We start from the raw sequence: 15,117 nt of genomic DNA, 5'->3' as shown, positions 1-15,117 counted from the left end.
AAGCTTTGCTTCCCCTGAAATTCTGAGATTAGTCTTAAATAGATGTTTATTTCTTTAATAATTTGGGAAGATTGGAAAACCAAAATGGCAAGACAGGACAACATCTATAATTGTGCACCCTGTTTGGGTATTAATGCTTGTATCTGAATATATAATGTAGTAAATAGTTTAAAAGTTAGAGTAATAGTCTATGTGGATTTCTTCATAAGAAACGACAGCAGCAAATTTCTTTTTAGGAGGCCATTCTTCATGAAGATCACATCTGACAGCAAGGAGGAGGCAAAGCAAGAAACAGTTGTTTACGAAACTTAGTTTCATTAACGTTAAAGGTGGATCATAAACATGAAAATACTCGGGTGCTGAAAGCCTCCCACCTTTGAATAGTACCTCTTAAATATTTTGAAAAAGTTTTGAGATACTTTATTTTAATGTGTTCTTTGTATTCCGACAAGTCTTATTTCAAACAGGAAGAAATTATTGATAAATTTGTGGTTTGGCCTTTCAGTACCTTCACACCGCTGGTGTGTCTAAGAAGAAATAAACTATAATATCAGTCTTGGGTGTATATCAAGCTTTTTGTGCCATCAGATACACCCACAGTGCCCAGAGGTCTTCTCCAAACACCCGCCACCCCCTCCCTCCCTGTCACCAAGGGCCTGGGCTCTGCAAGCTCCAGCAATCTTTCCTTTCTGCCAGCTGTAGCAGGGATCTTGTCACCTTCTTCCCCTGCTCTCCCTGCTCCACTTTCTCCGTCTGAGCTTTTTTGGTGAATTATTTGGGCCCTGCAAAGCTCACTACACAGCTACAGTTGGTTTTGGCCCTTACACGTGATGAAGAAACTACAGGTAGCTAAGGCAAAATTTATGAACAGTCTGTAACTATTTGCTTGATTGCAAGATGCCCAAATCACAACATCCATCATCTTAGAAAAAATCATCAACATCTGATGTGGCTTTGGCCGCTGGGTTCCGTAGGGTCTCTTGCATTGGAGCAACAGGTTCAACCAAAACTGTTTGACAAAAAAATTGAATCACAAAACAGGAGCAGGAGGGAAAATTTTTCCTTTTGATAAAACTTCAGTTAACTTTTTGTTCAAAGTGCACGTATTTGTTAGATCAGCCCGAAGGATTGTACTTTATTTAGCTTTATTTTTAAAAGCAATTATTTGTAGGATTGTGCTACTGTTGTGTAAACCAACCTGTATTTTCAGTGTAGTGCCTCCCTTCCTTCCTACCCACAACCTTTCTGTGTTTCATTATTTTAGGAGCATGTACTCAGTTTGGAAATCACTTTTAGAAGGCACAATGCAAGTGGCCCAGTCCCGACTCAATATCTGTGAGAACTATAAAAACTTAATTTCTGAACCAGCCAGGACTGTACGGTGCTTTAAGGAACAGCAGTTGAAAAAGGTATTTGCTTTTTTTATAAGTTCTTTAAACTTCTGTCATTTTTATTTAGAAAAAAAAGGTTATTTAGAAATGTTTTAGTATGGCATTTTGAAAATCCATATATACTTTTCAGTCTCTTCCTATGGATGTTGTTATAGAAATAAATAGCCAGCTCATTGAAGGGGGATCAAAATTCTGAGCTGTGTTATCCGAATTAAAATTGCTTGGAAATGAGTCTTTCAAAATGGGTTACACTGTTGGTCTTTGCAAATCTGCAGCAATTGCTGACTGTATATGTGATAAATGCTGCAGCAATTATGTTGAATGGGTTTTGCGGTGACAATTGCAAGTGGATTTTCTTAGAATAGGTTCTGATTTTAAGAAAAAGGTGTATCTTAAACCTGAAGGAATGACTTGTGCAGTCTTCAAGATGTAGAATAAAGGTTATGCAGCCACCTCCTGTGAAGGTATCACAAGTATTCCAAAAGCTGCTATAATGGATACATTAATCCATGCAAAGAAAATAGTGTAGTTCAAGGGCAAAGTAAGCTTGACTTTCATTTAATTGGTTGTTGCATTTGAAAAGTCATTTATGTCTTAAGAGGTCTCTTTACACAGGATGTGTTTCAAATAAAAGGCAATGTTCCATCTGTTTCCGTAAGTCAGTAAGACACGTTTTTAAAATTACAGTGATGTGTATTTATGTAAAGCTAAGCACCCTTCATATTTTAATTATTTTGTGTTTGTGTTCTGCGGATTTCGCTGGACCAAACGTAAATTTTTTTTACGTTTTCAAGAGCGACCTTTTGAAGTGTCCTCTATGTGATTTGGACAAAACACAACTTAAGGAGAGAAACAGAAATGCTGGTGGAACACACTTTCTCAGACATTAGTTGGTAGTCCTAGGAAAGTCCTGTATGTTCTCATTGAGCATTTATTAACATCGCCTCTGGGTTTAATTTGAGGTAGTCTGAAGGATCCATTCAAAGTAAAAGACAAAATCCTTCCCCCGAACAACACTCCATTTCAGTTTTGTTTGCTGAAAAGTGACAGCTAACTGTAACTTACTGAGTTATATGTTCTAGAACAGTTATTTTCTGAAATAGTTATTTTGTAAAAGATTTGGCTACAAACTAAATACATGTTAATGTAACATGAGTTCTCACTTTCTGAACAAATTATTACACAGCTCTTAAAAACATGTTCAGTATCAGTTTTTCTGGGGGGAAAAAAAAAATCTTTATTAATGTTGTTTTATTGTCCCATGAAATTTTATTTTTCTGTGAAGCTTTCCAAACAATGCTGTAGCAATTTTCTAGTATCCTTACTGGGTAAATCACCTCCAGTTTTATTCTTCTGCAAGCGCTGATAGTTCAGTGTTTATGAGTCAGCAGTAGAAGCGGGGACGACTTCTTTAAATTTATATAAATGATAGAGGTTCCTTTTTCCCTGCACTTTTGAATTAGTGGAACAGGTTATTACGATTGTCAGGGCAGTACTTCTGGTTCAAAGAATTCTAACAGCAATATGGGTTTTCTACAAGATGGAATAACCATCCACTTGGTGGTATTAATTTTCCTCCACGACAAATTCGGTGTTTTATTCAGTGCAGTCTCTCACGCTTTCCTTTGGATTTCCAAACAGATAAATAATGTATTATACTGACCTCCATCCAGACAAAAGCTTATCAAAATTGGGATTCAGAGTCAGCAGAGTCCTTGTAATGTTACACTGGAATGTCAATCTAAAATCAAGTTTCTATTAGAAGCAGCGTCTCCTTCAAGATTGCAGTAGGTGTTGAGTTGCTCTTGATGAAATGTCATCTTTTATTTTCCAGATGTTTTTTTAAACCTTTACTTCCTGGGACTCGGTAGCGTATAGAATCTTCATTTTTATGACCCGTTTTAATACTCAACCGGAACAATTTCAGAAAACCTCCTTATAATTTGCTGAAAAATATTGCTAAGTGGCAAGGTGACTCTGGAGCAGGGGTAATAAATGAGTCTCTTGTAGACCATGTCTGACCTCTTAAGAAAACTGATCCCCTGCCCTCACTCAGCGGCTCCTGGATGCAGACAAGAAGGCTGTTCTGAGGGCAGCAGCCCACCCCCTGCCATTATCTTTCCCCAGAGACCTTGTAAGCTTATCCCATAAGTGATGTGTGGTTTCCTATACTGGCCTTGGAAGACAAGGCAGAGAGCTGTGCTGTACGTTCATCAGGTATCTCCAGGAAAGATGATGTGGCCACCGCTGCCGCCGTTGGCAGGGATCTGTATCGGAAGGCTGAAAGGCAAAATAGAATAAAATCACTCTGCAACAAGAAACCATCTCTGTCAGCTCTCTGAAACAGCTTTTTACATGCAACCAGTGGCTGCCCAACCCCAAACCCCTAAATGGCATCCAGTCTCCTGACAGCTTTATATTCTTCAGAGATGCAAAAGCAAGATTATTTTCGGCTTTTAAAATGATCGTGTTAACTGAGGTTATTTGATATTTTAATTTTTTGATGCCGGCAGGAGACTTCAGGGATCAAAATACCAATTGATGCAGCAAAACCCTGGTCCATTTGAAATGATTTTAGGTCTCTGTCAGCTGCCCAATATATACAGATTTTTCTACCATTCATTTTTCTATCGTACACTCAGAGGTCTTTAAAAAACCCAGTCCTGCCCTCTGCCACTCCCCAAACCACCCACCATGAAGCTTACCTTGTGAAGCCCGTGGTGTTACTGGTCTGCACACATCAAATACTGGTTTCAGTGTGAATTTGTGTGAGTTTTTATAAACTTTATAGCCAGAAAGGAATTTGCCATTTTCACTGACAGCAGAATTGTGTGGTGAGAAGACGAGCAATTTCTATTGATTGAAACAAAAAGCCTCTTTTTTACTGGTGGCTGGCTATTATTTTTAACAGTTGTTGAATACTGTGACATGAATGTTACATTGTTGGATTACATCACCTATTAGTCTTGCAGTGCTTGTAAAGGAGGTTACATGCATTAATAATTAGTGTAATGAAAAGCCTCAGGTGTTTGAGAGGGGTGTTCAGTAAGAGGACAACGTGTGGCACCTCGAATGGGAGAAGTCGGGTATGTGATAACGATATGAACAGAGCTGGGACCTTGGGTCTGGTCTTTGAAGAACAGAAAGGCAAATTGAAAGGCAAATTGGTTTCCTTAAGCTAGCTTGAGGCTCTGCCTCTAAGTCTTGCCTGGAGCCTTCATTGACCACATCTAGTCTGTAATATCTATAATTAAATATAAAAGCATTGAACTATCACTCTTTTGTATGTACTTAAGTTTGGGTAAAAGAAAATCTTTATAGATCTCTTTGAAAGATAGTGTAATTCTAGACATCGATAATTCACATTTGTTATGTTAAGTAGATCCTTTCTGTTTAACAGACATTCTTTCCCACATTTATTTTTTTTTTTAAAGCTGATAGGATGTTTGGAGAATTGCTGAACACTTTAGTAATTGTTGTGGGTTAACCACGGTCAGCAGCTCAGCCCCACGCAGCTGCTCACTCACTCCCCTCTGTTGGGATGGGGGAGAGAGTTGGAAGGGTAAAAGTGTGAAAATTTGGGGTTTAAGATAGAGACAGTTTATTAGGTAAAGCAAAACAAGGAATTCATTCACTCCTTCCCACTGGCAGGCAGGTGTTTCCGCATCACCAGGAAGACAGGGCTCCATCACACTTTAACAGTGGGAGGACAGGCACCGTAACTCCCAACGTCCCCCTTTCCTCCTCCTTCCCCCAGCTTTTATTGCTGAGCACGACACTGTATGGTCTGGGCTACCCCTTGGGTCAGTTGGGGTCAGCTGTCCCCTTGGTCCCCTCCCAACCTCTCGTGCACACCCAGCCAAGGGTCCCAGCCGAAAGGCCTTGCCACTGTGTCAGCACTGCTCAGCGACAGCTAAAACATCCCTGAGTTAGTAACACAGGCTTGGTCTCAGAATCCCAGACTCATCTAGGTTGGAAAAGACCTTGAAGATCATCCAGTCCAACCATCAATCACAAATCCAAACCACAGCACCATACCAGCTACTGCACAGCAAACTAACGCTCTCCCAGCCCAAACCAGTACGGTAACTTTTCTGCTGTTCCTTTCAGTATTAATTTTTGACATTGAAATGTGTGTCATAATGCTGATTGGGTCGTATGGAGAACGGATGGAATTATTTTCACTCACGCTGTGCATTTTAAGCCTCTAAATTTTCTTTGTGAATGACACAGATTTCTGATACAACCCTATTTGTCGGAAAGCTCTCGAAATAAGTCTTAAGAAAAATAAGCTCTTAAAATAATGTTTATCAAAATGTTCTTATTGCTGTTGTGTTTTACATGGTAGCTTTTGTCTTGCGTTTTAAATTTTAGGGAAGGAGAGACTAATCATTTTCTATATCACCTCCAGCAGATTGCCTCTGGATTTTTCCCAATTGTATTCCAATTATTTCAACTAATTACCTCATCCAAAGCTTTCAGAACTTTTATGTTCAATTTGCGAGTTATCGTTGAATTTGAATCGTTAAACAGAAGAAAGAAATACATTTTATGTTCTGATCAGCTTTAAAAGAAAGGCATGAATAATTGACCAGGAGTGACTTGGAGATTGCGTTGTTCCATGTAAAATGTAATAAAGAGCCATAAAATGGTGATGATAGTATTATTTGGATGCAAAAAACCATTAATGTTTTGTTTCCTGAATGCTTTTTTTTTTTTTTTTCCCCAGTGCGTGGACCAGTTGACAAGGATCCAAGCAGAATTACAAGAGACAGTAAAAGATTTAGCTAAAGGCAAAAAGAAATATTTTGAGACTGAACAGATGGCTCAAGCAGTGCGGGAGAAAGCTGATATTGAGGCCAAGTATGTTTTTATAATAGCATATGTATAAATAATTGCGTATAAAGCAGATTTGTACTTGTATTAGTTTTTACACTTGATATTATTCTGAAAGAAAGATAATTGCTTTCAATGAGCTTGTGCCAATTTATTTTTTTCTTTTTGCTTATATACGTTTTTGTAACCATTTCAAGCACGCTACTACCCTGATAGTGCAGTAGAACTTTAGGGTGGTTTCTTAAGGAAGGAAGTTAAACGAACTGCTTTAATTTGACATTTTCAAAAGACCCTGACACCCTTTTTGATATTAAAGGCTGCTTACTTCATTTTCTCTCCACAGATCTCAAATTTGATATCAGTCCATTTGGAGTGGGAGAGGGGATGGGACACTGGTTTCCATTTTTGAAGATACATTTTTGGGGCTTCAGATTTTTATGCTCTTTGCCATCCTAAAGAGGTTGATTTCCTTCCTTTCAGGAAAGCATGAAACCCACATGTTTTCAGTTTGGAGTTCAGCCTGTTTTATTGGTGTTTGCCTCACCCTTTTCTGCAAATTTTTTTGTATTATTATTTTGAGAAATTACTCAGAATTGTTCTCAGGGAATGAAAAGAAATTATGGTTTCATTAGAAAGTTTTTCTGTCTTTCCCTTTGAGGGCTGAATGACGAAAAGAAGAACTTTCATAAGATTACCTACAATACCTGAAGAAAGTAAAAAAAACCCCAACCAGCCAAACACAAAACAACCAAAAATTTGAGCTTGTGAATTTTGGGACAGATTCATACTGCCATCTTGTCCAGATTAAAACAGCTATTTACTTGATTTTGTTTTCTTATTTACTTTTTAAACCACTGTCTTTCAAATAGTTAATAAAGTACTTCTCTAATTTTTCTTTTCTGAATCCAAACGTGAAATTCAGACCAGTTCTGCTTTCAAAAATACGTGTGCATACATGGGTACTCTCCAGCTTCCTGTAATATTGTCACTGATGATTTTGCATTAGTATTCCTTCAGACGACCAATAGTTCAGATTTATAGCACTTTGTGTCTCGAGGGCTAACTCAAAAATCCATCAAACACCAAAATAACTTAGGTTGCAGCTGCCATCCCATTTCCCTGTCACGATGTATTTAAATTTTGTTCTAAAATTTAAGTAAGCTGTGCAGAACATGCGGTCAAAGTACTACTGATGTACCTCAGCATACTTTCTAATATTTTCCTTGATCCTTAAGCTTTACTTAAAACTACAAATAAAAATCGGGCATAAAAAGTTAATTAAATTAAAATTTTGCAGAAGCAAATTGCAGCAGCCTGATCATACAATGCTTTTGTAGAAATGATATATGACAGTAATGTCTTCTCTTAATTTCTCTTTCAGGTCCAAACTTAGTCTTTTCCAGTCAAGAATAAGCTTGCAGAAGGCAAGTGTAAAGGTGAGTATAAGCAAAACTTAACGTTTTGCTACTAATTTTATGAAGCATATGACCAGAGTTGTTTGTAATCTAGAGATGTCAGTCATCTTGAAAGGTTTTTTTGTTAGAACAAGTGATGAGATAAGAGCACTCTTGGCAGCCAGAGTGCAGGGTTACATGTGACCAGATTTACAAGGAAATTTTTTTCCACTGGGAGTTATAACTGTTTTTTGAAGACCATGTGTGAAATTACAACTGTATGAGAGAAAAAATGCATTAGAAATCCCCTTACCGTTAACAAAGCCTTTAAGCTATTAATCCCTTAAAGTTTGTTCTATATTAATACATAGATATGCATGTTAATTTACTCTTAATACATGTCTGGTCATTTAAATTCTCATTAGTACCTATCTTTTAACTTCCATTTCTTGTTGTAGTTAAAAGCACGACGATCCGAGTGTAATTCCAAGGCTATCCATGCAAGGAATGATTATCTTCTCACTTTAGCAGCTGCTAATGCACACCAAGATCGCTATTATCAAACAGATTTAGTAAACATTATGAAGGTAAGGAAATTAATTTATGTATGAAAGTTGGGAAGTGTGAAAATCTGGAAAGCGAAGTGAGTGAAGTATAAAATCTTGGGTTGATTTATGACACCAGTGTTGACTTTTCTGATGTGCTGCAATAGATGAGAGTGCAGTGCAGTAGATGGATGTGCAGGATACTCGGTACCAATTATCAAGCCCCAAAGCTAAGCAGTCACCTTTATTTTCTAATTCACTTTTTTCTGAAAAACTCACTTGGAGTTAAAGGAATCAAGTTTATAAAACTTAAGACCTATGTTTTCCTACTGTAGTGAACCTTAAGTAAGCTGGAGATTTTTTTAGTTCTTCATTAACGTATCCCATAATTTATTTTTTTTTTTTTTACCCAGTTATATGCTCTGAACATTTCTTTATGGTATGATTATTGAAAATATAATCATTAAATATCTTGGTTTCAAACTATGAATTTTAGAGAATAGCAAATCAGCACTGCTGTTCTCACCCGTGGCAGCTTGCCAAGCCAAGAGTAGGTACTTGAACTCATAGGAAATTACATACTTAAAAAGTTCAGATATGATTGCTCATACGTTTTTTTTTAAATATCATCCTAGAATTACTTAAATGTTCACTATTCCTGCACCTTAGAATTAGATAGTTACAGATAAAATTGTAAAGTCTGTGAAATCAGCTATTTAAAGCTCATTCCCACTTTATGTAGTTGCGTTTCATATATTGACATTTCCAAAGTTTATTTAAATTTGCTATCTGCAAACTATTTCCAGGTGATGCAATCAGGCATGGCAACTTAGAAGTCTGTAATTTGCATTTAAAATTGCTTTATTGAAGAACTATCACGGTATTATAACAAATCACTGTATTATCAGCATGCTTTTGCATACTGGGGGAAAAAATATTGATATGAAAAGCAGATAACTGAAGTAGAAAATGAGAGCACCAAACGAGGCCTCCAAGGGATTCTTATATGTAATTCCATTATATCCTGACTAAGTTAACCACTCTTCTGGCAATATCTGCGTGCCTCTTAGAGTAAATCACAGCCTGCGTTATAAATTCATTGCTCTGCCTGATATCTGACTTCCTAGAAGGCTAAATCCGATCTGGGTATCTCAGAGGCAACGCAGGGTTGATAGTCCTTGAGGCAGCCATCCTGTCTTTGCTCCGTGTGTATCTGTGATGGTGCTTTTCTGTTAGTGGAACATGAATATTGGTGCTGACTAAATGTTGAGTACATGGAAATGGTTATAAAGTATTTCCTTCTAATATTTGAGATAAAATTATTAATCGATGCTTACATAAGATAATTCCATACTTACATGCATGACTGGCTGTCATCACTTAATGCTCTTAACATGGAAGCAATGCCAGACGTTAATTTAATATATTCACAACAAAACAAACAAAAAGGGCATTTGAAATAGTCCAAAAAATGAGCAGATATCCCACGTAAAATTACGACTGGCTCTGGTGGGTTATGGCTGCTCTCATCTCAGGGCATTGTAACCTAAACCCTGCAAAGGGATTTTCGTTTCCTCTGTATGTCTGGCTCCATTTTGTGTGCATCACAAACTAAGCACACAGTGAACTAAGCAAGATCTTCATTTCTTTTGAGTTTCCATAAACATTTATGCCTTTTGGATGGTGTGGGCTTTCTGTACTGTGACATTGGAAACCTGCGGGTACCCCAGGAATGTGGGATTTTTTTTTATTTATTTTTTTTTTATAAGTTGCAATAAAACATCAAGCTAAACCCTATTGAATTATTTTTGAAAGACGGAAAAATACAATAATGGAAAACTGAGTCATGCTGGTGCCGTTTCTCTGCATGTGTGCTGCCTTCCATAGATGTTCTACGTGCACAGGGTCCACTTGCTAAAGTCACTGCTGATCTATGGTGTTTCCTTACTCAGTTACTGGGCTCCCTTTTATCTACTCCTTTCTTTTGTAGAACTTGTTTTGAATCTTTTTTCAAAGTGAACCTTTTTCTCATGTGGAAACCTCTCTGTGCAACCTATTCTTCTATCTAAATAATTGTGGTTTACTGAAATCCTAAATTGCAAGTCACCGAGCCAGATTACTTTGGAAGGAAAGGGACAACATTGAGGGCTCTTTTTCAGCCTGTCCCAGATATTTATAGCAGTTGAATCTCCTTGTCTGGTAAACAACTGTGTTCTTAATGAAGAAGTGTAAATTTGGGGTTTTTGCACTGTTGTTTATGAGGAAAAAATAAGTGGGAGCACACCCACATCTCTTTGCAACAGGGTCATTCTTTGGAGCAAGGGAGGGAGTAAGTCAAAGGCAAGGTCTCAAATTGAAGTGGCTACTGAATGCATTTTAGAAGAGGGGGAAAAAATCCTCAGGAAGATCAAGTGTAAGGTATCACTGGGCTCCAGCTGTGTTCATCCAAGAGCTTGTCGAATGTAAATTCAAACATGAAACTGCTGAAATACAAACAACAATGTGTAATGTGTAGCTAAAACCCACATCAGTGCCAACAGAAAGCAACAAGTGTGTCCCAACCTTTGAAAAAAGGGCTCCAGGAGGGGCCCTGTGAATTATAGAAGAAGAAATCCAACTTTCTTACCAGGCAGGCTGATAAAAGAAGCCCAGTGATGGATGGAGTCAGTTCACACGCGGATAGATATGGTGCAGTGGGAGCAAGCCTTTATGAAGAGGGAAAGCGTCCTTCAAACAGAGATCTTAAAGGAGTCAGTAAGCCTGGGGATAAGGGTGATTCATCTGATTTAATGTCTCAAATTTGCCGGGAGCTCTCAACAAACTTCCCACTCAGTCTCTGCTTACGTAAAAAACCAACGTTGTTACAGGTAGGGTGGTGAGGGTTTTCTCATAGATTACTAACTGATGAAGAGATACAGAAGATGTGGGATTAAAGTAAATACTTGGGGTTTATAAGGGAAGGAGATGTGCTGGCAAGGTCCCGGTCTTTCTCTTACCGATCTCCTTCTGAAATGCATGTGGGAACCATGCTGTTTAAAATACTGAGCAAATTATTATTTTATTTAGCATAATGATTTAACATCAACAGTATGGAGAAGGGAACTGGAGAGAGAGGTGATGATTTGAAGGTGATGAATCATTCAGTATAAGCAAATGTAAAGTTTATGACCAAGAGATGTCGTAAGATCTTGGCAATTTTGGTTGACTGGGCAAGAAAATAGCACATGAAATTAATGTTAAAAAGAGAAAAGCAGTCAGTTGGGGAGAAAATTGCTGCCTACAGAATAAAGAACTCTGAATAGCAATTACCATTTGTGAAAGAGATACTAGAACTGGAAAAATGAATGAAGAATAAAGAAATGGAGACTTTGTCTATTAAATGTTTTTAATCCTTCCTCTAGGTAACATCACTAAGAAAGGGGAGGTGTTTTGGAAAGATACTAAAGCCCTTCCTAGGCAGCACGGTCCTTGTTTTATAGGCTGAGTGGCAGTGTGACCCGATATATGTTACATGCTCTAATACAGTTGTAGTGTCTAAACTAAAGATGTTTGTGTGTTGAGATTAACATGCTAAAAATGCGCCTTTTGATATTAGTAAATCCTTAATTCCTGTAGCAGTGGCCGCCATGCCGTCTGTAATCCTCCATTTAGGTGCCATTGAGCTGATGCACCTTCTTCCCTTTGAACTCTTCAGGGCTGTCCACGTTTCTAAATCACATCAAGTTTCTCCTTAAACTGTTCAGATTTTCTCTGTCTTGCAGCACCTTTGGAGTTATTGCCTTCTTGCAAATACTCAGCTTCTTTTCTTGGTCTTCTTCTTGACCAAGACTCTCAAAGACCAAACTAGGCATTCTTGAAAAATTCAATTCTCATACCAGTTGCCCCAATTGAAAGCAAACTGGAAGACTGACTCTTGTAAGGAGCAAGTTGGCATTCTTGAGTGAAATCAATAGCATCTCAAACATCAGACTTATTTATTTAGTGTCTACTCTTTCAGGATGAGTTCTGCAATTTGGTGATTATCTCCACCCTGTAGACCAGGTGAGATTCCTGTGACCCCACACCATGTGTAGTAAGATACAACCCTGGTACCACTTTCATTAGTTTGCTTGAAATCAGATACGTTACCTCACCCTTTTATCAGACACATATATCTGAAATTATTTTCAGGCTGTTTTTCAGAGTTATTCAGTAACCTGTAGATAAATCCTTTATCTAAATAATACTTCAGAATGTCACTTAATACAGTAACCTTCAGACTTGAAAAACAAACTACCCACCTCCCCTGCCTTCAGAATCTCCCTACTCCTCACCTTAAGTATCAGTTTTAAAATAGAGCCATTGGAAATCATATGGAAAGCAGAAAAGAGGTAATTTTGTTGCATTTTTAAAGACAGATCTTGTATATCCTCTGTCTAGAACAGTTGTTCTAAATGGCATTTAGGTATAAAAGGATGGCTGCTTGGTACAGCTCCTTTGGAGTCCACGAGTATGGATTTCACTGAAGAGTTGGAGCTTTCCATGTTTTTCTGGTTAGGTTACCCAAAGATGATAAAAACTTCAGAGATGGAAATTCATGTGAGAAGTTTCAGCTGATACTTGGCTATATTACAGTGTAAGAAAGTAAACCACATGCTTATTTGCAAAAGCTTCAGAGACTGTTTCTGTTTGCATCCATCATAAACAATTTCTTCATGGGTTTTAGTTTTAATTGGGTGATTGTTTCCAGAATGAGAATTGTACCGTGTGGGTTTTGTTGGTGAGAGAGTCGTCGGCCTCTGGCTGGTTTGAAGCTGGGCTTGGCTTGGTGGGAACGCAACCAGTCTGGCCATGAAATGCTGCTCACTGCTGGCTTTGGGATTGAGATGTAGCATAGCACGCTCTGAAACGGTCACGTTGGACTAGCTGTGTGTGCAGACAGCACTCACTTTCCTAGAAAACTTGAAACTTTACTGGCTTTGATAAATAGTGGATTAAAATTCGGGTTGGCCCAGCGCTGAGGGATCTGGTGGAGTTGGGAACGGTCAGGGTGAGGTTCATGGTTGGACTGGAGGAGCTTCAAGGGCTTTTCCAGCCTCCGTGATTTTGGGAGTCTGTGAAAATAAATAAGCTGATTTTGCTGTCTGTTGCTATCTCCTTTCTTCTTGTATTAAATTACCTTTGATTTTAATTTGCTAAAACCTAGGTCTTACTTAGTGACATTTGATCCGAAGGTGGCAATTTGTGTGACTTTTCTTAAAAGCTTTTGTGCACATGTAACAGAGTTGTAATTTTATAATTATGCCTTCAGTTTTATAGTACCCAGCTGTCAAGAACTCTTGCTACACACGTCCCTTGACTTCTACTTAGTGAAGAGGGCAAAACACTGGTGTTTGTTATAGGATGTGTACATCAACAGTTGGTCGTTGCATCCTGTGCAAGATGAACTGAATGCGGATGGGTAACGTTAATGCATACCTTGGCTTGCTGACAGCCTAGACAATAGCATGTTCATCAGGGGTTTATAAGCAATAAAATCCAATAATGGTTCATACTGTCGTTAAGGGAAAAGAGGAGTGGTGATATTTTTCCTTTCTAATACTTGTATTTCAAAGTGGAAATCTTTAGGGAAAATCTGCCTTAAGATTTCAAAGTTATTTTATAGAGCTAGGTCATCAGTGGAGCTGCATGGTCGATGCCAAAGATATGGTCACCTTTGCAGCTTAATACTTTAAGGATCCTGAATGGTATCATAGGGTAGAATTAAAAAAAGAAACCCCACCAAGCCGTTGGCAATCAAGTGTGATCTTAATGTTGGGGAACTGTTGAGAGATAGTGATGCATTTCTTACAAGCTGTTGGTTTATGCTGGCACAAGGTATTTGTGAATTGTTGGCAAAGCGCAACATATGTTGGGCTGGAGACTCCTTGGGTTACTCCGTGTTCAGAAGAAGCCAGCGTTGTTCGTGTTCCTTGTCTCTGACTCAGAAATTCTGCTGTTGCACCGGCCTGTGACAAATGAATCACAAATATATATCATGGCTTTATTTCGTTTTCTGTAACAGGCAACAAATGGACATTTTCCTTGGCAGGATTCGTGGTAACATAACAGCTTCTGATAATTCTCAGTAGTTTAGAATACGTTACTTTAGTTTGCAACATTTTTTATGCAAAGAAGAACAAATAATTCAGTCTGCTGTGTTTGTAACTGTGAAAGCCATCGCAAACAAACGGAGATGCTTAGAAGGAAAATGCAAAAAGCTTCCAGCATTTTTAAAAGAATTGAGAATTACTTCTATGGTGCCATCGTAGTTTATGAGTTACACCAGTAAATGAGAAGCAAACCCATTCTAAGTCTCCCTTTAGAAAAAATAGGAATTCCATTGCATTTTTCTGTATCTGTCCTTTTTGTCCAGAATTTACATCTGGATATAACAAAGTTGTGCCACAGACCTGAGCAATCCATTTCAATCTCTGCACTCAAATTAATTTAAAAAAAAAAAAAAAAAGCATAGACTAAAGCATCATAATGTTTTATTCTTCGCTGGTTTCCTGACAAGCTGCTTAGGAGCAGTTGCCATCACCTGATTGCTGAGATACAGTCTGCAAACCCTTTTAAGTGTAAGTTGTCTGCCTGGTGCTCAGGCTTCCGCAGAAGTTTAAACTGAGGTCAGAAGGAAGTGTAAGATGATGGCTGAAGTAAATTCAGGGCTGTTTTGATACCTGTCATTTATTATGATTTCATTTTTTACTGCTCTACCGAAGTCCTCTGGAAGTTCCTCTCATGAACCACCTCTATGACTTTATAAAGCAACTTATAAAGAGGAAATGTTGATCTAAAAAAAAAAAAAAGGTGTCATGAACATTTTAAATAATTCTTGGATTATTTTTAGTAGAAAGAGAGAACTAAAACTCAAATCGGTTTCAAAGTCTAGACTTTTATAAATGACATGAGCATCAGCTCAGCAGTTTA

General features: G+C 38.0%; 1 protein-coding gene across 3 annotated transcripts in view; it reads left to right on the top strand.

The window, feature by feature from the left end:
* Nucleotides 1-15,117, top strand: part of FCHSD2 (FCH and double SH3 domains 2) — a 167,228-nt gene that overhangs the window by 89,048 nt on the left and 63,063 nt on the right. For all 3 annotated transcript variants that reach the window (XM_074918894.1, XM_074918874.1, XM_074918884.1), the window contains exons 5-8: nt 1,265-1,409; nt 6,121-6,254; nt 7,609-7,663; nt 8,080-8,208. In XM_074918894.1, the coding sequence (XP_074774995.1) occupies nt 1,265-1,409; nt 6,121-6,254; nt 7,609-7,663; nt 8,080-8,208 (463 nt within the window). The remainder of the gene's footprint in view (nt 1-1,264; nt 1,410-6,120; nt 6,255-7,608; nt 7,664-8,079; nt 8,209-15,117) is intronic.

Source organism: Athene noctua, chromosome 1 (genome assembly GCF_965140245.1).
Source record: "Athene noctua chromosome 1, bAthNoc1.hap1.1, whole genome shotgun sequence".
Classification (NCBI taxonomy): Eukaryota; Metazoa; Chordata; class Aves; order Strigiformes; family Strigidae; genus Athene; species Athene noctua.
This window is presented reverse-complemented; position numbering and strand designations above follow the sequence as displayed.